Source organism: Prosopis cineraria, unplaced genomic scaffold (assembly GCF_029017545.1).
Source record: "Prosopis cineraria cultivar Desert tree isolate PC_DT_omini unplaced genomic scaffold, ASM2901754v1 PC1608, whole genome shotgun sequence".
NCBI classification, from domain to species: Eukaryota; Viridiplantae; Streptophyta; class Magnoliopsida; order Fabales; family Fabaceae; genus Prosopis; species Prosopis cineraria.
In genome coordinates, this window is record NW_026556933.1 from 2,064 (window position 1) to 29,701 (window position 27,638).

At 31.7% G+C, this 27,638-nt stretch overlaps 2 protein-coding genes and 1 long non-coding RNA gene across 4 annotated transcripts; 1 reads left to right on the plus strand and 2 right to left on the minus strand.

The window, feature by feature from the left end:
- Positions 1 to 3,195: 3,195 nt before the first annotated feature.
- LOC129300475 (uncharacterized) lies at positions 3,196 to 3,635 on the minus strand. Of its 2 annotated transcripts, none has more exons than XR_008590781.1 (2): positions 3,446 to 3,635; positions 3,196 to 3,336 (listed from the first exon to the last, which is right to left on the minus strand). It is a non-coding gene; the product is annotated as an uncharacterized LOC129300475 (long non-coding RNA). The 2 variants fall into 2 exon arrangements; XR_008590780.1 differs by having other exon boundaries at positions 3,418 to 3,635.
- A 4,235-nt stretch (positions 3,636 to 7,870) lies between these two features.
- Positions 7,871 to 8,871, plus strand: LOC129300477 (uncharacterized). Its single transcript, XM_054939053.1, has one exon. It carries the CDS (start codon positions 7,901 to 7,903, stop codon positions 8,606 to 8,608), a length of 708 nt encoding a protein of 235 aa, XP_054795028.1. The 5' UTR covers positions 7,871 to 7,900; the 3' UTR covers positions 8,609 to 8,871.
- A 4,351-nt stretch (positions 8,872 to 13,222) lies between these two features.
- On the minus strand, positions 13,223 to 15,789 carry LOC129300476 (pentatricopeptide repeat-containing protein At5g14820, mitochondrial-like). Its single transcript, XM_054939052.1, has one exon. It carries the CDS (start codon positions 15,553 to 15,555, stop codon positions 13,645 to 13,647), a length of 1,911 nt encoding a protein of 636 aa, XP_054795027.1. The 5' UTR covers positions 15,556 to 15,789; the 3' UTR covers positions 13,223 to 13,644.
- Positions 15,790 to 27,638: the final 11,849 nt, after the last annotated feature.

Consider the following 27,638-nt stretch of genomic DNA (forward strand, 5'->3'; position numbering starts at 1 on the left):
GACCACATTGTAAAAGGGAGGTGAAATGGATAGTTCCGAAGGATATGCTGAATGAAAAAAAGTTATAAATAAGAAGAAAGAGGGTTGGGCCGTGCCTGTGAGCAGGTTTCATATACATACCCACATACGTACATACATACATATATATATATATATAGCAGCTACATTACAGGGCAAGTTCCCTATTGGCGGGCAGGTACATTACAGGTTTCAAACATGGCTTGGTGTGCTCACTGCCAAAGGGGATTTGCCCAGCAATTTTGCTGCTACTCATCTCTTTCCCTTCATAATTAATCATTAATTGTTTACTCTTTTTCATCAACTTGGATTTCGGTTGTGTTTTGTTTCACGGTCAAACAAAAACCGCATTTTGGTGGAACCAAACATGCACTTCATAGACGTTTGTTTGCGTATATACAACCACCGCTATTTAAAGTTCAGTAGCGATTCATTTGCAAGGCATTAGACTTAGTGGAACTTTTCTGATGTACATTTGTGTTTTCTTATAAGTAGCATCAATTAGTTTTTGTGTAACCTAAGTCATTTTTCCTTTTTACTAAAACTGCTCTGTTGGCAGGTCTTATGGTTTGCTTCAGCTGCTTGAAAAATTTATACTGTTGATTTAAAGGTCTGCACAGTCATGGTGGGATGGCTATATAGTCTTTGAAAATATGAAACCATACCCAGTACATGGCAATGGCATGGCCTTATGATATAAAGAATCATATATTTGACCATGCTGGTTTGTGCATCTTTCTTTCTTCTGAGTGCCTTGGATATCTTATGGAAATTTGCTGATGTGTGCGCGTTTGATTCTTGTGCATTCCTGTAAACAAGATCTTTGTGGGATAAATTAGTCAAAACCAATCCAAATCTCAAATTCACAAAAATTGATCAAGTGCTCTGTTGTGTTGTGCTGTGCAGTGATCAATAGACCAGCAGGTATATAACATGTTCAGTAACCAATAAATCGATTAACCTTTCAGAATTTTATTACAACCTTTTCGCTTGAGCTTGACTAAAGTTTGCGTTGGATATAGAGAATTTGCCAAACAAGTGCTCCATGAGGTTAGGTAGGATATATATAGTACACACCAAGCATGCTAGCTGCATGCGCCAAGTTTTCGCATACATAGAATCAAAATTTTGCGTTTTATTATATTTGGAGCCACCATGGGGAAGAAAAGAATCTCCATAGAGAACACTGGAACAGGAATCAAAATCACAATTTGAAAGCTCCTTCCAATAGTTTCATGCCCTTACGAGTTCACATAGGGTCACTGAATGAGGATGTGGACTAATCCAAGATTTTGAAAATCTCGTCTATAACCAATAATATATATATATATATATACACATAGCTTGCATGCGTGCATGGATTTTTTTTTTTCCCCTTTTGTTTTTGTTTTTGGTGATTTGTGCTGCTAGGGTTGCCAAGCTTCCAGATCAAGGCCCACAGTGTGATCTGGCACCATTCTCATATCAGTAATGGATATTCGATACAATTATATTGGCATATGCCACAGATCATTCCTCAGTATTTCAATGATGTATTATCAAGTTTCACTTTCATTCTTGCATGACTTTTTCATTGTCTCTGTGAAACTCAACTTTTAATTAGGAGAATCTTCAGGTAAATAATCCTCATCTGAAGTTCACCTTAAACACATATAGAGAGATAATAAACATATAAGATCTGATATTGTGCAAATAATTTCTGACATGAAAGAAGAAAGCAGAAAGGACTAATGACAGATCATTTGTCATTATGATTGGGCGAGTTCTTGCTGACAAAATAAATAAAAAAGGAATAATGAGAAAATATTTTGGATATGCCGAAGAAGACATATCGCATATGCCATGTTAAATCTTGCGGAGTTAGCGTTCCTTCCGTTTTCCAACCAATGATTACTGTAGATATTGAATATGCTTCAACAGAGATTGAGAACAGGGCTTTTGACCATGTATCTGGATTTAATATATTTATACTGTCACCTCAGTTAAAAAGACGTATCAATAAGCCAACAGCAAGATTTGTCTCTCTTCCAGTACCAAAACTGACAGTGGTAGACAGGTATATATCTTCCACATATATTAATATAATTAACTGTAATTTCTCCACGTCATCATAAACGGTAGGAGTAAAGCTCTTCACAAATTCTTGACCAAGTCGCAGTTGAACAAAATAAAAGTTTCAGCAAAGGTTCGTACGGGTCAAATACATATGGATATGCAAAGTACAAAAAACCACATCAAGTAGAAAATGTTCCTTCCCAACACATATATACAGACAAAGAGAGAGAGAGCACATGCCTCTGGATCTTCCTTCCCGACAAGCTTATTCTTGTCTTTGTCACCTTTTGTTGGAAAGTGGCCGAAAAGAGAAACATGTAGACATAAAATATCCCATATTCAGATCTTCCTAATTTTACTAAGAAGAAAAACAAGTTGAATTCTACCACTTGTAATGACCCTTTGGAAAAGTCAGGGGCTTCAGGCCTTCAGCACAGTGGAAGGACATAAAAGTAATTTTAAAAGGATCTCCGACAGTTACAGGGGCAAAAAAAAAAACGATGTTCTTCTTCATTGGCGATCCATCGATCCAACCGATAAAAAGCGCCTTGCTAAGAAGGGCAAAAACTTTTATGGAAGATAATTTGCCGACGTGACGCATTGAATTTGCTATTAAAATTGTTGTTCTAGCCAATACCGATTAACAGTGGCTATACATTGCAAAATTATCTTTGCTTATTGAAGATCTGAGTTGATGACACTCAAGATCTGCCATCTCTGCATGTTACAGTATACTACATTAACACCCATTTGTCTTTTAAATATATGCGCTAGTTGAGAAGTTTGCTTCTGTTACAAGACTTTAGTTCGCTTTGTCTCTCAAATTTATAATTTTTTTTTTTAAACCATCCCTACTGGTTACACATATTAAAAGGAGGTTTTCATTAATGAGGTATTCTAATACAAATGATTATATAGGGAAACCAACTCATTTTTTTACAAATAACTTAGTTAACTAATTTCCTTAATCACTATGAATTAATTATTTAGCTCCTATATTTAGGACTGGAGGGTCTATTTATCTGCAGCATTGAGTCTTGAAAGAAACAAACTCGTTCATTCATGGTAGTTGACTTCTCACTCACACGGCACACCAGAAAAGTAGAAGACAAAGAATGTTACTAAGTGAAACTTCAATTTTTATTATTAGTTCATCACAATTGTGAATGATAGCCTCTTCTTCTTCTGGCTGCTTTCTAAGACAGTCATGGATATTGTTCAAAGATAGCTGATATGTTCCTTCATATTGTTCTTCAGCATCTCCTGCCACACACAATGAAAGAAGAATTTAGTTTCAACAGAGATGCATATATATTCAACAACTCCAACAAACAAATAATTTACCTTAATGGAGAGCTAGTGAGGAACTTACAAGCATTTATATTATACTACCACAAGAAGCTGAAACATGTTTCTAGCAGAACATGGAAATCAGACAGGCATAGCAGATATGATAAATCATAAAAACATGAGCTGTAAGAAATAGCAGGGCAATTCTCCTTTGGCAAACCAGAAGAGCTAATCTACATGTTCCCTCTGCCAAAGGAGAATTGCACTGTCATTCCTCAACAGCAAATCTCTGCCTTGAGACATCATGATACATCGGAAACTCTATATATATGGGAAGTGAAGCGCACCTTCTATTGGATATGCTCTCGAAAAAGAGAAGAAGGAGCAGCATATGCTAGTAGGGTTCCTTTGGCAAGTTTCTTTCTCGTTCATATATATGATTTTTTGGTCCCCATTCTCTCTCCATCACTTCTTTATGAAAATTCATGGATTTGTCTGTGTCAATCTTTCCTCTTTGCATTTGGTTCAGATGCTATCAGTTTATGCCGACATTATTCATAAAAGTATGCGACATAAACCAGCATTTACGGATCTGTAGGTTTTGTATGCAAAGACTCAATCAGACACCAACCTTTTTTAGCTCGAGAAAACGAATTACTGTGACTAGATGCATGTAGCGTTTTTGTTCACTTTTGCTTACTAGTACTATCCAAATTTAAAAAAAAAAATTGTGTAAATGATTTCTGAACTATATATGCTTCTGCTTGGTTATGTGTTTATGATAACTTTTCCGCAGGTAAGCTTTTGGAAGATATTGCTTAATCTTCTAAGTCACGTATGGTTTTTAGCTATTGCTTAGCTACCGATCTATGCTTAGTGCTTTATTAGATGACTATATCCCTAAACTGGGACCACGAGTCGATCACTTAAACATCATGTGATTTTCTTAAACTGCCTAAACATTAATACCAAGAAATTCCAGAAAATTGGTTATGTAGTTGAAAAATCTCATTAACAGATTGAGAGAAAGAAAGCAAATACGGAATATTGATCAAGCCATGAGCATATTCTTTAACACTTAAACCTTATGTACTGTAGTTGGCTAAAAAGAAAAGCCCGTGTACCTCAGCAAACAAAAATCCGCAAGACTTTTGAGTTTTGATATGAAGAACACAGAAAGCTCAAACAATAGTGACTTTTCATGTGAAACAGCATAAACTCTGAGAAGTGAAATATGCCGAGTCAAAGAAAGTGGAATTGAAGGACAGTGAGATTGAAGGCACAAGACATGGACCACTTTAATTCTTTCTTGCTTCTAGTAACTTGGACAGCAGAGAGGACATGCTGAGAATATCCAATGGCTAGTGTGTATTCATACGTGTGAACTTTATATATATATAGACATGGTGACCCTGACAGTGATCAACAAGGAAGCTGGAGAGCCATTTTATGGGAGAGTGAATTACAGGGCAATTACTTCTTTGGCAGATGATCTTTTGGTTTGAGCTTCTGACTCATGACCCACACCTCACTGCCAAAGAAGATTTGCCCGGCAATACACTCACTCACACGCAAACTTTACTTCAACATCTCTATATCCACAAAGGCCAACAAGTCTTGTTCATTAGACAATACGAGGTTTATGTTCTTTTCCACACACTTGCACATTGTCTAGCTTCTTTTCAGTTCATGATCCTATTTTAATTTGTTCTTTTGACTCACGGTGTTGGTGCCCAAAACTGTGGCCTTTGCATTGACGGTTCTATCAGATCAGACAGCCTTGCAACTTGTGTGTGGCATCATATGGGACAAGAAAGAAAATTGGATTGAAAGAATTCTCAAATATTTTGACTACTAAATCAACATTGCGATTGAACTTTTAGGCATTTTAGAAGGGTTTTAATTTTGATAGAATGCGCAATTCACTAAAATCAATATCCATTTTAATTCTATGGATGTTCTTGTTCATACAACATAATTTTTTTATAGTCATCCTCTTTTAAAAACTATCAAAAAAGTTAAAAATTTTGTTATAAAAAACCGGACCATCACTTTTGATTACTTATTCAATAAAGTTAATAGATATGCTGGTATGTTTGCTCACCAAGCCTCCCTAGACAATTTAAATATTGTTCTTTTTAATTATCTGCTTTCAGGACGGGATGTAGATCTTTTATGAAATCTGACATGACCTAATTTTTGTATCTCTCTTGCAAGAATATTCTGTTACCTTGTATTGAAAAAACATCATGTTTGGGGTTTTTTTTTTTTGTTTCAATAACATTTTTTATTTGGAAAAAAAATCAGATATGGATTGAATGAGAAGTTTATAATTTTGATTTGATTTGAGCTCATGAAAATAATGAAGAATTCAACTTTGACCAAATACATTGATAAAAGCATTTAAATCTTTTCATACAGTGCAATGTGAAAACTGTGAGAAGACAATGGAGTTATGAAATTAAAAAAAAAAAGAAAAGAACATGTTTCATTTTTGATTTCCTGGTCAACGTATTTATTGTCTGATTAATTTAAAAAGTTGACTAAGGACCCCCCTTGACATTTGATGGTAGGAAGACCAAAATGCCCTTGGGGGCGTCGCTACATTCATTTCCATTCTTCAATCATACAGCCACACACTGTACTGCACCCTCTTACAATTTGCTATACACAAGCAATCTTTTTTTTGCTTTTTTATTGCTCGAATTATTCTTTTATTGGAGCTATTCAAGACGCAGCCAAACACTATATGAGCACTTCTAACAGGATTCAAACATTCGTTATATTATAAAAAATTAACCTCTTTCATTAAACCTACTCTCATTAATTATACAAGCACTCTTTTTTATGTACTTTGCCATTGTTAATTTATCATATGCAATAAATAATAGGCTCGATTATTATTTTGATTTCTTAATTTGTGTATTTATTCTAATTCCATCCTTTAATTTAATTTTAAAAAAACCTAAATATTGTACGCCAATGTGAATTTGAATGTACAAGAGTTGCATCACTCGATCATTAGCCTTTATTAATTCCAGTTTTGACTTCCATTGAGAATGAAGTGTGAACAGAAGAGGGGCCAAAAAATACAACCGGCAGAGAGGGCGAAAAATTTAGAGACATGAAATATTATGATTTTTTTTTTGGGGGGCCAAAATGCTTCACTCGAGATTATATAGATAACCATAAAAAGCAACTAAATTATTAGAAGGTTGTGCTATCGTTAATCACGTTTACCATAATTTAATATCAAATCATAACCACCCTGATGTGTACTCAAATCTTATTATTTTCATTTTTCAGCTCTCAACCTAACAATCAAACATATTAGTTTACTTCCACGAACGGTGAGAGACTATGACATTTCTGAACAAGAGGAAAAAAAAATCATTGACATAAATTTCTGATATATTTCATCACAGAGAAACATGAGATTCAGGAAGGTGTCTGTACGAATGCAAATTGAGGAAGCAAAAATGTTGAAAAGAACGTCATTTTTAGGTGAAGCAATCTAAGAAACAATGATTTTTGAGTAGTTTGGAAGCAACTATCAATAATTGCCACTGGCAAAGCCATTAATTTGGGCATGAAAACATGGTGTGATTATGAAACAGGAAAAACGACATGACCCAGAAATGTCTGCATCTAAGAGAACAGAAAAAGATAGGCATTGGTGGTTGATATGAACAAGGCCACAACCATGTTTTTATCCGTTAACATCCTTAGTCATACTACAAACAACCTTGCTTTGCCTCTTCCTCAAGCAACCTCATTCATTCTACACACTTCCCTTTCCTAACAAAAACCAACATTACCCTGCAAGAGCTACAAGACAACGGCATATACTCTTCTATTTTTATTTACGAAACAAGATAATATTTATTTTGATTTTATTTTTAAGGCATTTTTATGATTTATGTCTATTTTTTATTATTCTTATCATTATTAAATGATAGAGTATTTTATTTTTAAAGTATTTATACTTTATATAAAAAAATAAAGTATTTATCTCCTTTTTATTCCTATTATAAAGCATCTTTAACTAACTCACTAGAATCAAGAAGAGTTAGTTAAGTTATTAATGTTGTTTGAAAACAAAATAAACTTTCAACTTCTAATTTTACCCCTATTTGAATGAAAGAATTCATATTTACATTACATTCTATCTTATAGTTAATAAATTTAAATAGGGCTAATACTAAAAAACATAATTAATATCTCATAAAGTATCTTATATTACAAGACCAAAAAAATATTCTAAAAGATGTCCTATAATAAGGATTAGAAAGAGTATCTAATAGAGATAAAGTTACATTTTTTTAAATTTTTAAATAATTAATGAGATTTAAGGTTGTTTTTTGAGGAAGTTTATTATTAATGCAAAAAAACTTTAAATGTGAAACATGTAAATAGTTGGTTGGATTGTTGTTGACTTGTGATTTCAGAGTGACATGAAGGGCAATTTAGTAATAAAGCTGTGTATATATAGAGGTAACTAACTGCTGCTAACCTGCAATTAAGAAAGCCTGAATTTATGGATGCAGAGGAAGTCTTGAAATTATACGATTCTTGCTGGTTTGAGCTCAAAATCCTGGAGGAAAACTCAAGTTCACGTATAACATCAAGTTCATTATCAGACCCACATCACAAAATGGATCAAGAATCATCAGAACCGAAGCTTTTGCGTATCAAAACCACGCATACAAGGTCACTGAGCGATCAGCTGAGCTCCATTACAACTTTCAACAAGCATGACACCTTCTCCCCAAACTCTGTTCTTCAAGCAGATCTCCAGACCATCATCTCAGGAAAACAAGTCACAGACCCACAAGTTAAAGAGACAGCACGAGAAAATCTTGAAGTGTCGCCTAGTGACCATAAGGGTACTGCAAGAAGGAGAAGGAAGAAACGGGCAAACAAGAGCTTGTCGGACCTGGAATTTGAAGAGCTAAAAGGTTTCATGGATCTGGGCTTTGTTTTCTCAGAAGAAGATAAGGACTCCAGCTTGGCTTCCATTATTCCTGGGCTGCAAAGGTTAGGGAAGAAAGATGAGAAAGAAGATGGCTCTGATAATTACTCTGCAATCCAAAGACCTTACCTTTCTGAAGCGTGGCAAGTTCTGGACAAGCAAAAGAAGCAGAGCTCACTGATGAATTGGAGAGTCCCAGCTCTGAACAAGGAAATTGATATGAAAGATAGCCTCAGATGGTGGGCACACACTGTTGCTTCCACTTTGAAATAAAAAACCAAGTCCTTGACGTCTCAATTCATTTCCTCCTTCAGTTTGTTGGAATCCCATATATTCCAGAAACTTGTACTTCAAATAGGTATAACAGAAGAAAGAGTATCTATAAGTTTATTCACTTTTGAAATCTTCTCGCTCAATTTGTAGGCCTGAGACAACGTGTAAAACAAAACTAGATGAGAATTGGCACATGCTCAGCTTCATCAAGGTTGGGAATAATCATTCTCAGTTATAGAGACAAATTATTTATATTGTTGAAATTGAACTTCTCTTAGTTTTCTTATAAAAAAATATAACAGACAGGAAGCCAATTAATGCAATTTATTTACAAAGAGAGTGATAAAAGTAAATGCATGTCTTTACATTCAAGCTATAGGTGACACAAGCCGAGTGGGGAAAGAGTGGAGGAAGACATGTTAACAGGTGGAGGAAGCAGAGGAGAAATAAACTAAATTTGAAGGATAACATTGTCCAACAATTCTAAAAGCTAGAATCCTACTTGTGCGATTCAGTAAGATTCGATCTTATGTGAGAATAATTATTTTGATTTGAAAAATATATTGTGAAATTAGGTTTTATTAAATTATATTGTAAATGAGTATTTTATTTTTGTTTTAATCATTAACACCTAAACCCTTGTTATAGTCATTATTACTGAGATTACACTTTACCAACATTCATAATCATAATTCTTGGTTATAAAAATAATAAGTAAATTAATCAAATAATGTACAAGAATAATAGTATAATATCTTTTATAGATTATAAATCTTAACTGGGTAATGGTACCATGTATGTTATTCACAGCTTATAATGCTAAATTTTTTTTTTTTTAGCATCTTCATCATGTTAACTTTTTTGACCAGCTTCATAATGCTAATTTATAATATTATCTAAAAATAATAGCATATAAGCATGCGGCAATCCTCTGAACACTCCATAGTCCGCACCACTATAAGAAAACAGGGGGAAATAGATACAATCAAAATATAAATCGAGAAAAAAATATTAGCACAACAATTTATTTCAAATGAATATTTTCAGAAATAAAGAATTGTGATGCAAGGCATAATGATAATGGCAAAAAAATTAGACAAGCCGAATAGAATCATAAATCAAAATGGAACAAACTTTCTGTTACAGTACCGAATATTTTCTGACTTGACTGCAATTCACGAACCAATACATTAAATCTCATTGCATCCTTACAGTTTCTCGTCGTATATATAATTCAACCAAAGAAAAATGTCAGATTTTTTTTCATAACCCCCAAAGTAAAAACTGAGCTTCAATTGTAGTAAATCAAGCTCAGACTTCAGCAACTGTAAGAATCCTCTCAATAGTGAATAGGATCTTCATGGATAGTTGTTTCTCTTCAAAGCAGATTCCTTATCATGAACCATGTTGCATGTACATATCCATTGCAAGTCCACTATTACCACTAAGGGTGTTGATGCTTGTCCTATTCGGATCGGCCCGGTTTCATCTCAATTACATTGGGACAACTGTGTCCCTTCCAACCACAGAGAGAGAGAGAGAGAGAGAGAGGAGACAGAACTTTGTAAGGTGAGGCAAAAATTTGTTTGGGGCAAGAATATTTTTTATTTTCTTTTGTTAATGTTTAATATTTTATTTGTTTAGTTAAAGTCAAAGTATATATTATTTATTTATTTATTTCATAATTCTAATATACTTCATTTATTTATTTTATAATTCTTGTGGATACCCATCTGCTCAATTTAAGTTATATAACTCAATGATTCTATTATTGTTATAATATTTTTAGCCAAAAAGTTATTTGTGGTTATTGTGCACTTACTTTAAATTGTGGTTGCTATAATTATGTTCTTTTACTTTAAATTATAATTATTGTTGCCTAATGATTAAATTTATGTACCAATATTGTTTTAATTTTTGACTTAACAAATTATATCATTTAATAAATATTATTACTCAGATATCTTCTTTATGCTTCGTTTGGTTTACTAGGATGTCCTAGTCCCATCTCAATTCTCAAACTGAACAGTACGAATTTTGAGATAAGGGTGAACACCCCTAATCTCCCCATGGTAGTAAACAAGTCCAAGGATGATGTTAAATGAGAAGATGGCGGCCACTAGATTCTTGAATCTAAAAAATAATTAATTATTCATGACGAACGATTTAATGATCCAGGGCCATACGTTCCCCAAATGAAAGTCACAGCACCATGGAATGTAGCCCGATAGACTGCTGAGAATGATTATGAAGTTGTTCCAATCAGAAAGTTGGATACAATGATTAGATAATAACTTCATTATATTAAATTTGAAATCATCATAGCATGTAATGAGTGCCTGTATGAAATTTTATTTGATACCAAAAATTCAGTTATACCAACCTCCTAATATATTTTAACAATGTATCCTTTTCGAGGGGACCATGTCACTCCAAATTGAAGTTCACAGTTGACTCACCAGAAACGTAATCAGTCATTTTCCGTTTGAGCACAACATGAAATTTTACAAGCTAGTAGTTTAATTGGCAACAACAAATTGAAGGAGAGGAGCTTTTGCTTCAATTGAAGTGTGATACCTGAGAACATGTTATTAGCTAAGAAATGATTTCCGATTTATGATTTAGCTTTTAAATTTCAATGAAGAATCTACTCAAACTCACATGGTTATAATAAATTTCTATTATTCAAGGCTATTGGCTTAAGTTAGTACAAGTAAATATCAGAGACTAATTATAGAACGCCCCTAACAATTGAAGCTTAAGTTAGTACAAGTAAATATCAGAGACTAATTATAGAACGCTCCTAACAATTAAAGCTATGTCTAAAAGAAGGGAGAATGACAAATAAGTCCTTAGAGGACTAATTAATTCAAATTAAGTCCTAAGTGACAAGCTTCAAGAATTTACAAGTTCATTTCTTAATTTTACTATTTCATTACGATGAATTTACAACTTATGTTTTAAATTTTAATAGGAATAAAATTGCAAATTCATCATAACAAAATTACAAAAATAAAAACTGAATTTGCAAATTCTTAAAGCTTGGGACCTAATTCGGATCCCCTTCGGACCTCTCTATCATTCTCTCTTAAAAGAAATGGCATAACCATGTGACATTCAAATCACAAATACCGAAATTAAATTGTTCTAGAAAGTAAACGTTTTGTAGGCCACACGTAACAAGACATTGTTTTCAGCAGGGGGTTTTTATGTTTAATTAACTACAATCTAATATATTCAGCATTATAAACAAACCAGTTTATAATAGTGCCTTTCACTATTTCCATCAGAAATCATGGCAAAACAAAACCAAGGAAAAATATGAACACAGTAAGACTCCATATGCACCATCTGATTTTTCTACTAACATGGTAGAGAGTTCATGGTATACGAAATTACTACATTGCCACAAAGCATGTACAAGAACAATTATAAACAACAACTACGCTAAAAGGGACCAAAATATTTATTAAATCAAACAAACAAGACAAATAAGCCATTTTCTTTTGGGGGTGGGGGGGAATACAACAGACAAGTGAAAGTTGACCGCTTTTGAATAGAGAATTATAAGTTGCAGCTATCAACTAGGAGTCACTTTGAAACAATAAGAAGCAATCAGGGCCTCTTCTCTTCTCCCCTTACCATACGTAATATATCAATATACATGTATAAAATCCAATATATCCATCAAATTCAAAGTTTGAGACACACAAAAACTTCAAAAAGGAAATAAATTAGCCACCTTACGAATATTTGGATCTCAAAATGGCATCAATATCTCAACCTCTGGTGCAAGATCACAAGCCATTTCTGCTGAACAAATATTTCCTAAAGCACAGAGAGCAAGTCCAACAATGTAATGATTTGTGAGATTAATTTCTCTAGGACTTATAAGGTAACTATTGCGATTGCCTATCACTGTTTCAGAATGAAAATAAATTCTGATAGCACATTTTAATTTGAAAATTATAATCCAAACCCCCAAGGGCCATTGGAATACATATCGTGATCTATAGAAATGGCATAGCAGCAAGCAGAAAATGAGAGAGAGCGAGAACTTAAGAACCTGTAGAAGTTGAATAAGTTAATTCAACGATCGAAGAATAAGGTTTATAATGGGATCGCGCCTCCTTCAATTCTTCTCTCGCAATCCCAGAAGCAGCAATCAGACACTTCACCCAGTGAGGGTAAAGGGAAAGTCAAAGGCTCTTCCACCACTAGGGATGGCGGCAGAGCACGCCCTTACACGTACTGCAGAAAGTTTTCAAGCACGCCACCTTGGATGGAACAGCACGGGAGAGAATTCATGGGAACCAAGTAAAACATTAGCATGAACCCGAATGAGAATGGGAAAGCATGGGCAGATGAAAAGCATGATAAAAAAGAAACTAGTAGGAGGGAAAGTTTGAACCAACCTAGAAGCCCGCCAAGATTAAAAACTAGTCATCTGCTGTAGATGGGGAACATTGGCTGGATATCGAACTTTGTTAAAATTGATTGATGATGTTTATTCCTACCTAGGTTGACTTCCGTTAGCTTCTTCTGCGCTCATGTTCATATAGATATCGATTTTGCCATCAAGTGCATAATAAAACAACAAAGATCCAAAAAAACTACAGGAATTATCAACAATGCACTTATCAAACTAATACTGTTATCGTACAATCCTGGTTAGCCAGTGACCAAATAACATGATACCAAATATGAACAAGACAAGTGTCGCACCCAAAGAATCAGCTTGGCTTTCAACATTGATTATACTGGAGACCTAACAACATAACTCTGTCTTTTGCAAATCAATTGGAACTACATCACTGGCAATCCTTCAAGAGAACAAAGTGCCCAAGTGAGAAAGGATTCCCAAACCGATAACTTTATCATCCAGAAACACTATTGGACATCTACGATAGGAAGGAAATAAGCCTAGCATATTAAATGCATAATGTTGCAGGCAAATAACTGAGATACCATCTTGGATACAACTATTGTAATATCAGGCCAAAGAGGTTCTGGCCACCAGTATGGCAATCAGATATTCATGAAAACTGTCTACTATATTTTGTAGTCTCTCTTCTCTTGACCCTTTTCTTCATCATCTCTGCCCACCTGGAAAAGACATTGGACACTTCAAATTTACCAGAAAATTTCATCCTTTGAGCTAACTCCTCAAGTATCTCAGGCCTCCCTCCTCTAGAAAAATCAGCAGCAAACTTGTTGTAATCAAGCTGAGGTGTTTTCATTCCTTTCTCTATCATTTCCTCCAAGAATTTGCATGCCTCTCCAGACCTTCCTTGTCTTATAAGCCCTCCAATTAATACCGTGTAGGAATTGTTGTCAGGACAGCACCCATTCTGACACAACTCATCCCAAATTGCATAGCCCATTTCATAATTTTTTGTCACAAAGAAGGACTTCATTATCATGTTGTAAGTGTGAATTGATGGTTCAACACCATTTTGAATCATCTTGTTGTATATTCTCATCGCGTCATTGGGCATATGTTGACTTGTCATCAACTTTATTAATGCGTTATAGGTCCTCCCATCTGGTGGACAACCCTTCTCCCTCATTTCCTGCAGTAGATTGTATACCACCTCCATTTTCTTCTGGTTTCCAAACCCAGTGATCAAACTGGTGTAAACTGCAACATCTGGTTGACATCCAGAATCAATCATTTGGTGGAAAAATTCAGCTGCTTCCCCCATCATTTTTTGTTTGCACAAATCCCGTATTACAATGGTGTAACTCCGGACATTGGGCAATGGACCTTTGGCTTTCATGACTTCAAATAATTTGATCGCATCAGACTTCTTCTTACACCTCAACAAACCCTCAAGCATAATATTATGTGCAACAACATCCGGCTTAAATCCCTCATCAATCATCTCATTCCACAGCCTCCCTGCCTCCATCAAATTTTTTACCCTGCACCAACCATTAAGAAGCACCGTGTAAGTCTGTAAATTGTATGTAAATCTATCTTTCAGTTTTTCAAATATGGCCTGCGCTTCTTTGCCAAGTTTTGCCCTTCCAAGAGTATCAAGCAAGAAATTAATAGAATCAACACCCACTTTAAATCTGTACTTCTTCATCAGGTCAAAGATCCCGACAGCTTTTTTCCTCTCCTTCGCAGCAGCAAAGGCTTTGATAGCAATGGTGAAAGTTTCCATGGTCAAAAGGCCTTTTTCACCCATTTCCTCAAGTATTGCCATCATGGTTTCGAACTGTCTAGTCTTCCCAAGAATATTCATCATTGAGTTATATGTCCTGGAATTATGGGCAAAACCTGGCCTCTGACCTGCCCAACAAAAGAATCGAAATGCTGGCTTCCTAGCATGTTTGAACCGCTCTAGAACATCCACGACCAAATCATTTGATAATTGTATCCCAGACCCATCAAGAACTGCCTCCATATTCCGATCCAACGCAAACAATTCATCAATCACCTTGCACACCCTATCAACTTCATCCGGGTGAGCGCCGGATTTAGCATTAAGATCTCCACCACCATCACAATCCCGATCGCTATCATCGTCGTCGTTTCCAGATTCAATCTCAGAATATTCATCTTCATCACCCCCAGTGCCACTTGCAAATGCCCTAGAACTATCAATTGTCGACAACCCGGAAACTTTTTCCGAAAGGGGAATCAGCAATTCTTTTTGAAGAGTAAGGAATGGAGGGGAGAGTGGCAAAAGAAATGGAATTTGACGACGAGAACGATAGATAGTGCAATTAGAAGTAGAATAAAACATACGAGACAAGGACAAAGAGCTACCACAAGGAAAGCACACTTGCTTTCCTTCACGCGATCTTTGCCATCCATTTGGTCGTCCCTGATGGAAAGCGCGAAGCTTGGGGGAGTAGAAGGCATTGAGGGGTCGCAGACTGGGGCAGTGATAGATCAATATTAAAAATCCAACTTTGGAGGGTGTTCTCTGTGTCATTGAACTGCCATTTACAACGAAGAAGGCAAAACGCAGAGAGATTCGTACAGGGGTTTGGTGTAGACAAAGATACTGCCGTACAGCTATGAGGAGAAGATGATGAAGAAGCGGTAGGTAGGGGGCGCGGGAGTGGGAGAGTGCAGCAATGGCTGATAGCTGCTGATCCCATGGTGCCCCATTTCTATTTAATTATATTTAATTAAATAAATATAAAAATGAAAAGACCAAAATAGCCCCATCCAAAAAAAGTAACCCTCGCCACCTGTCACCTTTTCTCATCGGCAGATCAAAGAACCATGTATGAATGAAGTTTCAAAAATCAAGTTGACAGAAATGGAGCGATGAAACGAATCTTTATATACATCTCCACCCATTAATTATTAATAACTTTGATATGCACTTATATTTGTGCATAGAATCTGCACATAGATCTAATATGCATATCCGCCTATTCACTTTGAACAAGAGTAAGAACAGAAATGAACCCATGAACAGACGGCAAACCAGATCTACAAACTTGCGGACTTGAATGAACTTAGAAACGGCAAACTATATTGACGGAGAAGGAGATTACATCTGGGACGGAGATTGCTCCGCCGTGCTCGTCGAGCTCTCTTCGTTCACCGTCATGCTCGCTTTAGATTCATAGAGAAGGGGGAAAGAGAAGAAGAAATTGGTGTCTGGTTTAGGTGAGGAAGAAAGAAGAGGATGGAGACGGAGGGGAGTTGCCGGCGGCGAAGGCGGTGGCAGCGAGGGTGGAGTAGTGGACGCCGGTGAGGAGGGAGGAAGGGGTGGTGGTCGTGGTGGTGCATTGGAGGTGGCGGGCGGCGGCGGAGGGGGAGGAAGGAGACAAGTGTAAGAAGACAAATGAACTGAGGGTAAATGGGACTTTTCGAAATATGCAATAAGTCACTTGGCTTTCCTCCGGCTCCACTGAGGTCCCGTCCTCTCCGCTGCTTCATTTTTATTATACATTTATTAAAATAAAAATTTAATAAATTTGCTGTCACTAATAAGGACAATTTAATTTAAATTTAAAGTAAATTGTTGAAATTTAATATTATAATTTTTATTACATGTATTTTTTTAAAATTTTTTTTAAAAAAATTAAGAATTAAAAATTTTAAATCAAAACTTTTCTAAATAAATTCATATAATTAATTTATAAAATTATAAAAAAAATTAATATTAAATTTAAAATATTTACATTTAATTTGGATTGTCGATATTGGTACATTTATTAAAATTTTTATAATTTTTATTTTAATAAATATAAAATAAAAATAAAAATAAAAAATTTTAAATTTGAACCGTAAAAATCAATATATATCAACAAATCTTACAGAAATCATCTAATTGAAAATATTATGAGTCTTATCATTGGTCATTTTATTTTAGTTAAACTTAATTATCTTTTTTCATTGGTTTAATTAATTTCTCATGTGGACTCACCTATGTTCACAGCTTGGATGAGGTCATTAACTGATTTCGTTTTCTTTATTTATGGCTTATGTCTGTTGTATTTTTTCATATGTTTTGGTTTTCCTTTTCAAGGCATTTATCTTATCATCAATCAATCAATATGTATATATACAAATCTTGTAACTTCAATCTGATTGATCAAAAAATTAACTCTTATTGATTAATAGATTTTAGACTAATATTAATATGAAAATTTTTCTCGATTCATTAATGAGATTTAATTTATTTTTTTATTCTTTATGTATGTTTACTCTACTTTCACAGGATCAATGATTCAAAAGCATTTCTATTTTTAAATTTTTCTAATTGTTAGCATTAACTTCATTCGGCTATCCTTCTCTATTCGCTGTACTTTTTCATGCTTTTTCAATTTTCTTAATCAATGAGATTTAATTTAATTTTTTATTTTTCATGTATTTTCAATCTACTTTCATATGAGCATTGATTCAAGAGAATTTGCATTTTAAAAAAAATTAACTCTCATTGACTAATAGATTTTAAACTAATGTTAATATGAAAATTTCTCTTAATTCATTAATGAGATTTTATTTTCTTAGTTTTCATATATTTTTAGTCTACTTTCACAGAAGCATTGATTCAAGAGTAATTCTATTTTCAAATTTTTCTAATCATTAGTATTAACTCCATTTAATTATCCTTCTCTATTCATTGTACTTTCTTATGCCTTTTTAATTTTTTTGATCAATGAGATTTAATTTATTTTTCTATTTTTCATATACTTTCAGCCTACTTTTATGGGAGCATTGATTCAAAAGCAGTCTCATTTTTAAATTTTGCTAATTGTTAGCATTAATTGCCTTCGACTATCCTTATGCATTCACTATATTTTTCTATGCCTTTTCAATTTTCTTGATTAATGAGATTTAATTTCTTTTCCTATTTTTCATGTATTTTTAATATACTTTTATAGGAGTATTAATTCAAAAGCACTCCCATTTTTAAATTTCGTTAATCGTTAGTATTAACTCTATTCGACTATCCTTTTGCATTTGTTGTACTTTCTTATACCTATTTAATTTTTTTGATTAATGGATTTAGTTTCTTTTCTTATTTTTCATGTATTTCCCTGGTTCACTGTACTCAATATCAATCAACTCTTATCAATTATTATAAACATTGTCTATGGAAAGAAAAAAAGGAATTAAAAAGAAGTTTAAGTTTGATTTGAATCATCAATTCTTATCTCATAGTCTTGGCCTTTCAAATTGTGCATATTTCACCATACATTTTATGCTAATAAAATAATGCGATGACTACTTAAGTATTCTAAATAGACAAAACTTCAGTGGTAGATATATCTTTTTGGTAGCCCTTTGTTTTCACATAAAAAAAAGAAGAAGAAGAATAGGAATTAAAAAATGCAAAAGAATAGAATACAATTAAAAAAAAAGGAATACCTTTGAATTTTTTTCTTATATCTATATTTATAAAAATATAATTTATAACATAATTCATAAGCTAGTGTCTAAGTTTTTTACATAATAAAAAATGAGGGGTTATTGAGAATTTTAAAGAATTTTTTTTTTACCAATATTTTGTAAGCACTCTAAGAACAGGTATTTTATAGACAAGTTTTTTACTATAAAGAAATAATATGTGTACAAATAAAATATTTAAGAAGAAAAATGATTGAATAAAAAAACTTTTAAAAATTTAGTCATATTAAATGTATTGATATCAATGATATTGATATCAAAGTATTTAATTACAATCCATGTAGCGCACAAAAAATTGTCTAGTTTAAATTCAATGTAGAGGATGTAGATCTTATCAGGTGGAGAGAATGGCCGGTGGAGGGAAGATGGGGGGAGAAAAGTTGAATCGATATAAATGGGTATTATCATATTTTTTAGGGTCTATTTGCATTCACAACATTTGATATTTTAAAAGCACATTATTATATTTAAAAAGTCAAATGCTGATTGGCTACTTTAAAATTATTCAAAATGAATTTTTAAAAGCACATTCAAAAGCAACAAAAATGTAGATTTACCAACGTAACTCCTTGAGAAGACATTCACATTTCCTTTCATCAAGTTGCTTTGAGACATGTCAAAAAAGTGATTCATTTACATGTGATGTGATAATTTGTTTTGTTTAATTATGCGGCACTATGAGCAACAATTATTTTGCACTAGCTTATTTTCTTTTCATTTTCTTTTCACTATGCTTCCATTTCAATAATTAGATGCTTGAAGACTTTCATGGTGACAGTTTCATCCCTGCACTTTACTTTTATATCAAATAATTTTTGTATTTTCCTTTTTTTTTTCCTCCTGGCTCAGTGATTTTTTTTTGTTTTCATCCTTTATTTCATTTTACATTGATTTATCCAAGTTAAGTGATAAATTTTTATTAAAATTAATTAAATAAGTTATTAATAATTACTGTTATATATGTATATTACTCATTTATAATTTATACCTAACATCTAAAGGAATATGTTAATTAATACTCTCTCTATTCAAATTTACAAAATATATAAACAAAGTTCATTAAATACAGTTTATAATCTTAATTTTTTTATAAGACATTTTAATCTAATATGAAGCATTTACATAACAAAAATTATAATTAATAAAAATTAATATTTTTTTTGATAATTGTATATTCAAAAGCGTATTTCATTGTCTATAATTTAAATAATTTTCAGTTTGTCGAACTGACTTTTAAAAAAATATATTTAAATATAAATTTTATTATAATAATTGATTTTTACTAAATTAAACTTTACCAAATAAAATTTTATCAAACTAATTTTTGACAAATTAAAATTCAAACACACACTTAATAATCATTATATCACGATGAACAATATTACTAAGATTACATAGTAACCAAATAACTCAAGCAAAAAAAAAAAAAAAGGAACCACCATTTATCTTGATAAAGTAATGTTAATTATCATTGCTGGCATGTAACAAAGTTGAACTAAACGTGCTCTAAATTATTTGGTTTAGTTTGGCTAAGTAGGGAGGATAGGAGAAATTTTAATACGTTCTTTCTCCAATTTGGATTTTTTTATATATTATCTAATATTTTGTCATGAGAATAAAAGGTTAAAGGGTAAACATGATTTAGAAATTTTGTTGAAAAAAAATATTGAATATTTTTACCTTTTAATTGGAGTAATTTTGTCATAAAATTTTTAAAAAAGGAGCAATTTTACTTTGCCATTAGTGTGATCATTTGTTAATTGTTACTTTTGATTCTATTTGCTTAAGTGGCAACCACATAGCATTTAAAAAATAAAAAAATCCACACATGATGCTTGTAACGCCTTCAAGTATTCTTCTACTTTATTTGCTTGACCATGATATAAAAGAACATATTATAATAAACAAAAGACAACTAATCCTTTTTTAAAACAATTTTTAAACTTAAAAGCACTACTATAGTAAAAAAAGAACTACCGTAGAAGGAAAAAGTGAAACATAAATTATATAATATAAAGTGCCATTTAAAAATGACTATCATGGTAAATAAAATTTAACTTATTAAACATACACCTTTAAAAGTTAGGATCCCAAGCATTTATAAATAAAAATAAGCGTGAAAGGCCCAATATCATCCAATAAAATTTAAAATCTTACAAAACAAAATAAAATAAAAATTTAAAAGATGCTAACATTTTGAAAACCTTTGGAATATTTCACAAACATTTTCATCTACAAATATAAATATATATTAATCATAATATTTTGACAGAAAATGAACTATAGTTAGATTACAACCATCCAATATAATTTATATAAAAAAATTAACATTAAAACATCTAAGTTTGGTTTGGCTTAGCACAACACAACATTTCAATTAAATTTAACCTTTCCACATACCATTAGGCCATAAATATATTTTTCCAACTTTATGTTCCCAACAATGCAAACGAAAATCCAATAACAATTAAGCAATTTAAATTATTTTCAAAATAAGCCAAACATGTGGCCCTATAATCATGACATTTTAAACTATCCAAAATAAATTAAATTTTAAAGTTATAGTCATTTAAAAAGTGTACCATAAACAGAATTAGTTTGAAAGGCATGATTACATCAATACATTCATATAATTGGCAATAAATAAAAAGTCATAGCATTGACAATAATATATCATAAAAATCATAAATCAAAATACCCAAAAAAGGTATTAGGATTATACTACTAAACCTCAAGGGCTTCTCCAATTGCCACACTTGACTCTACTTCTAAAAATTGTTGAGGATGTAAAGAGACTCAAAAGTTTCAATAACCCATGCATTATGATAATATTTGCAAACAATTATATGTGAGCCTGCTAAGTGGGAAACATATAAAACTGGACACTTCATTCAATAAAAAATATATCAAAATGATAGATAACTATAGAAAGAACTAAAAAGTAAAAACTAGAGGCCACCGTAATCAAGTTATGGGAGGTTGGTCATACAAGTTAAAGTCATGAGTAAGATTAAAAACTAACTTAACTAAGTAATCAGCCATCCTATTATCATCTCTTAACAAAAAATGAAATTGGACATCCCAATCCCTACTCAAAAGATTCTTGGTTTAATTAATAATATGTTGAAAAAGATGATAATTATGGTTGTCCCTTGTGATAGTAAAAATGGTGTTTGCACAATCACAAAAGACCTCCACAATCCTAAAATGTTTCTTCTAACAAATTTCAAGACTTTTAAAAATACCATAAATTTCAAAAATAGCAGTGGTACTTTGCCCACTTTGCAATTGAAGCCCAAAATCCAATCATCATTAGCATCTTTCAAAACACCTTCACAGGCATTATTTCCATTCGAAAGAGTTAAACCATATGTTCCCAATCAAAAAGCATAAGGATTCTTGTGAAGATGATAATCAACTTGCTTTAAATGAGTATGTGAAGGCATTTGTTGTTTTAAATTCAAATCAACAACTACTTTAAAGAAGGTATAGTTAGATTCCTCCCCCACCTAAACTTTTCCCTTTGGAAAAACATTCCTACACCTATCTTTTCATATGTCCCAACATATATAAGCAAAGAGGTTGTCCTATAGTACACTTTGAACAAAAGATTTACCCACATAAGTCTTCATATTTCAATTTGGCCAATCCCACATATGTAAGCTCTGAAATTTGTCCCATAAATCTAGTATGATATACTCTTGCCACCAATGTCTGGCATTTCTGCAATTTCAAAAAAGATGCATCATATCCTCCATCTCCTTGTATCCAAATGGACAAGGTTTTGTGAATGACATTTCTCTTCTTTCTTGTAGAGCCGTTGTGTGGACTCTATCATGTGCTATCAATCAAATGAGTGTCTTTATCTTTTTAGGGATCTTCCATCTCTAAATACTCCTCCATAAAGGTTCTCAAATTTCATCATTACCTGCAATAAGAAAAGAATGGCTGAATTTCACAAAATATATTCCATCAGATGAAAAAACCCCTGTGTTTATCCCCTTTACTCTCCTTACTTGGGGCACGAGTATTGGTAATAAGATCTACCACAATATTTGGAAGCCAAGGTTTCATCTTGTAGACATCCCAAACACCATTTGGCAACACATAGTCTTTAACCTTCTCATTTATGTCAATGAATTTTCTACTATTACTCGCTAGTTTAAAAAGAGAAGTTTTTAAAGGTAACTACTTTTCAAAATAGAAGGCAGTCTGTTTCCCTGAAAAAAGCTTCTTCCCCATCCCCTCTATGAAATAAAGCCACACTTTAGTGATACTTCTCCATGTAATAGAAGCACCACTTCTCTTTCTAACATTGGGTAAGTCGCTATCCTTACATCTATATTTAGATTTAAGAATTTGGACCAAAAGAGCCCTTAGATTAGTGACAAGACTCCAACAAAGTTTCTATATAAAAGCTATATTTTGATGTTTCAAATTCTTGATCCCTAGACCTCCAACTTCTCTTTCTTTTTGCAAATTATCCCAACCAAGGAGATGAACCTTGTTTTGATATAATTTGTTTTAATATGATATTAAACTAAAAATTAGAAAAAACTATAATGAGAGGCAATTATAATTTATTTTATATCATTATTTAAGTAAAGAAAAATGTGAGGACAGATAAATTTTAAGTTAAGGCAAAACGTGTGTTAGTGCATTTGAACATATACATGGGCTGTTCTTTGAATTCAACAGTCAATTGCTTTACCTTTAAATCTATTTTTTATGTTCCCTGCTCTATTAGTCTTTTTTTAGTCATTGTCTCTTTTTTTAGGAATTAAAGTTCTTTGCATCTTGGACATTTGCAAATGAACAAGACATTGGATTTTCTTCATTTGCAAAAATTATTGCACGCTCACAAATCATCATAGTAGTTGGTTACTTCAAAATATCATATTGTTTGAATTAATTAGACTATACCATTTGTGGTATCAATCAAAGGCTTCCTTTTGATGCTAGCCTTTTTTTTTAACAGGATTTGATGTGCCATTTAGTGTCTGGGTAACTTCTTTGTCTTGATCACTGTGCTACAAAGGAGATTTGATGATCTCTTTTGGACAACAATTTTTGTCCTGCAACCTTCCTTTTCATCAGACCTTTTAAGTAAAGAAATTGTAGGATTGAAGCTATAGGAATTATCCTTTTCTTCAATCTAAATTGAAATACATGAAAACAATAGGAAGATAAAAATAAGCTCATGATCATCAACACCATCAAGAAAGACGGAGAAAGTTAGCTAACATTCATACAAATAACTTATAAATACAAGGGGAAGGCCTAGCTAAAAAAAAATATAAATAATGGTTGATCGAGTTCAGCAAATGTGTAATAGTGCATATTGACCCAAATCCCACTTCTTTTGGTGCACCTAATAAGCAAGGGAGATGGTTCTTGTAGGCAAATTGGGTTTGTGAAGCAAACATTTTAACTCCTATTCAAGGTGGAAGATAAGTTTCTCAGGCTAGGCTTAGGCTAGGAGCTGACAAGATGTGATATAACTTTATACAGATTGAGTATTTTGTTGGGGTCCTGTAGATTCTTGATTGAAGCCATTAGCTGCACCTATCCAATTTGATAGTAGCTTAAATATTCTACACACTAGTCTATATTTTCAAATAGATAAATATAGAAGGATTCAATAATCACATATAGTTTCATATGACTAACTGTAGGAAATTTTTTATTAGCTTTCATTAATCCAAAGCCACGCTCTACTCTTATACTACCATTGTGCTTTGATGTCCACTCATACACATAAGGCTTGATTTGATAAAATCTGCAAGCTTCAATAGAGATGATCTATCATAAAAAGATAACCATCTTAAAACCATGATTTGAGTACCCCTTGAACAGAGATGACAAATAATGAGGAATGATGAAGAAAGGATATTAATGGAAATTATAAAAGTCTAAGTGTATGACCAGTTGGAGCAGTATCAAGTACTAACAGAATAATCCATTGTTTGCACCAATTTGTAGAAATTATCAAATTAAACAAAAAAAAATCAGTTCACATATTTTATATGAATCAAGTGTCAAGAATAAATTCTGCAAATCAAAGACTTATATGAAAAAACATCAAAAATTTAACTCACACGTATTTTTTTTCTTCCTTGATTACTGAATGAAAGGAGAAAATGAGGTGGAACCCACTCTTTTATTAAAAAGAAACTTGACAACCATCACCCGCAAGATTTCTCATTTTTCACGAAGGCATAGCTTCATAATAAAATATTTTGAGTGTAAATTTAAGCTTTTTAATATTATATAAGTATTTTCATTTTTTTTGCTATCTATCTTCTTTCATTTTTAATTTCTTGATGGTGAAAAAGCATAGGGTTTGATAGATTTTAAGGTTTTGAAATTTTAATTGATTATTTAATTTTTAATAAAGCTAGTGATGTTAGAATAAGAATTTGTATAGTTTAGATTTGTTGAAATAGTTTATTTGAGAAATTAAAATTAGGTTTCAATTGATAAAATTTTGATTTATAAATAGGGTTAATATGCAATTTAGACCCTGAATTATATACTTAGAGGCAATTTGAACTCTAAACTTTAAAAAGGTGCGTTTTAAACCCTAAACAATTAAAATTGGGGTAATTTCACTTCTAACATTAACTTTCAACAAACATCCATCAAATTCATTTGAAAAAAATTACACTTTAGACCTTAATTTGACATATGTTTATTAAAAATTAACGATATAAGCTAAATTGCCCAAACTTTAATTGTTTAAGGTTTAAAATGCATATTTTCTAAAGCTTAAGGTTTAACTTACCCCTAAATCTATAATTTAGGGTTCAAATTGTATATTAATCTATGGTAATATTATAAATTTCCTAGGATATGAGAAGAAAGAATAAAAAAAGGTAAATAATAATAATGCTGATAATGAAACTATATAAAAGAAGGTTGTAAATTGTAATAATAAGTAAAGCAACTTTTGGTGGAGATTATGGTAGGTATAAATGAAATGGTATCAAGTTGACTATTTTTGTTTTGTTAGGTGGGGTTTTGATGGGCTATTAATGGTAATAATAGGAGTGTAATATAATTTCTCACTATAAACACACTTATTTTTTTCCTATTTGTTCTTTAATATATGGAATTTTATAATAATATCAATGAAAAAAATATTATCATTCTTTATTAGGGAAAAATCTAAAATAGATTCCTCTTTATACACTTTTTTATCTCTTTATTTATCATAAAAATATTTAATTTTGTTTTATAAATTTTTACTTTCATCGATGAAATCAAACTAAGAAACTTACATATTCCTTCAAAATCTTTTTTAAAACTAATATAATATGCAAAATATATTTTTTTATTACTATTGAATTATTATTGATTAGAATGCATTTTTTAAATACAAAAGGGTTAATATGTAATTTGAATCCTAACTATAGGTCTAAGGGTGATTTGAACCCTAAACTTTTAAAAAGGTGTATTATAAATACTAAACAATTAAAGTTAGAGCAATTTTGTCTATATTGTTAACTTTCAACAAACATCCGTCAAATTAAGGCCTAAAGTGCAATTTTCTTCAAATGAATTTGATTGACATTTGTTGAAAGTTAACGGTAGGAGTAAAATTATTGTAACTTTAATTGTTTAGGGTTCAGAATGTACCTTTTTAAAATTTAGGATTCAAATTACCCTTAAACCTATAGTTCAAGGTTCAAATTACATATTAAACCTTATAAATATGGTAGTGGTTTATTTTAAAATTTAATGATTTATTTTTGTTTAATGGAGATTATGTTGATTATTGAATGAATTAGTTTTAATGTTTATTATTGAATATGAATATTAGTGATTTTTGCAAGTATTGTAAATATTGAAATGGAATTTTGAGATTAAGGATGAGTTGAGGAAATTATTATTGTTTTAATAAATCTAATAAATGCAATGATGTTATTAAATTATAAGAATGTAATTGGGATGAAAAAATTTATTTGATGTAGTGAATCAAAATTTTTGAAGAAAATAAAGTTTAGAGAGAATTAAAATTTAGAGAAAATTAAAGTTCTTTGTGATGATTAGGAATTTATTTTGGTTTAGAAAAAATATTTATAAGATATTAGGATGATAATTTATGGGATATTTTTGTGCAAATTTATAGAATAAAAATGGAAAAATGATTATATTAAAAAAGAATTAGAAGCTAATTATAACGTGTTGATGTTTATAAATTGTTAAAAGAGGGGTAAAATTTAATTAGTCATATTAACCTCACAATTTGTATAAGTAATGAAAATTAAAGTGTAAGATTTGTCTCCCAATTCTAAAATTAGAATTGTTTATTGATTTCAATAATTAAAACTAATATGTTATAATACTATGCCATGTGGAGATTGTTTTGTTAATAAAGATTGTAATGGAAGAGAAGTTGTAAGAGGTAATTTCTTGATCAAGCTACAAGATAACCATTTTTTAATTTGTGTTGAGTATTGCTTACTATTTTTTATGTGATTACTGTGAAAATATGTTAAAATATTGTTGAGAAAAATATTTTGATATGTTTATTGAAAATTGTGAAATTATGAATATATATTTTGAAATGTTTTTGTTAAGTAGTGTCTTATGTTGTAATATTGTTGAAAATGTGACTTGTGAAGATTGTAATATTAGATATTTGTACATTAGTGATATTTATTTACTTAACTCTAGGGAAGGTGTTGGAAGATTTCTTGTTGTATTTTTATACTACATGGTACAACCTTATTAAACTCCAATAAGTAGCTTGTAAAGACTCAGACTAATTTACTTTTGATTAAGTGATTTAAACACCTAATCAAAGTTATGGCTTGAGGCTAGTGGAAGAAAATAATTTTAATTGTTTGTCATGCGTTACAATATCTATTGTATTTCTATTTGAATTAAAATGATATATTTTCCCATTTAGCAAACACACATATAATTGCTTACAACTTTTCATATATTATCATAAATTAGTATTGGTTATTGAAAATTTTTTAATTTCATTATGTGGTTATAAATTTTCAATAGAGAGCCAAGTGTAGTGCTTGAAGGAGCTCCTAAGATTTAGTGGTGTGGATCCATCGCCTTTCTTTAGTATTTTGATTTACTATTTTTAATGATGTTATTTTATCAATATAAGGAATTTTTGTCTAT

What these genes read in the sequence shown, in the direction of transcription:
- LOC129300476 (XM_054939052.1), bottom strand. Translation starts at nt 15,555, where the DNA reads ATGACACAGAGAACACCCTCCAAAGTTGGATTTTTAATATTGATCTAT.
- LOC129300477 (XM_054939053.1), top strand. Translation starts at nt 7,901, where the DNA reads ATGGATGCAGAGGAAGTCTTGAAATTATACGATTCTTGCTGGTTTGAG.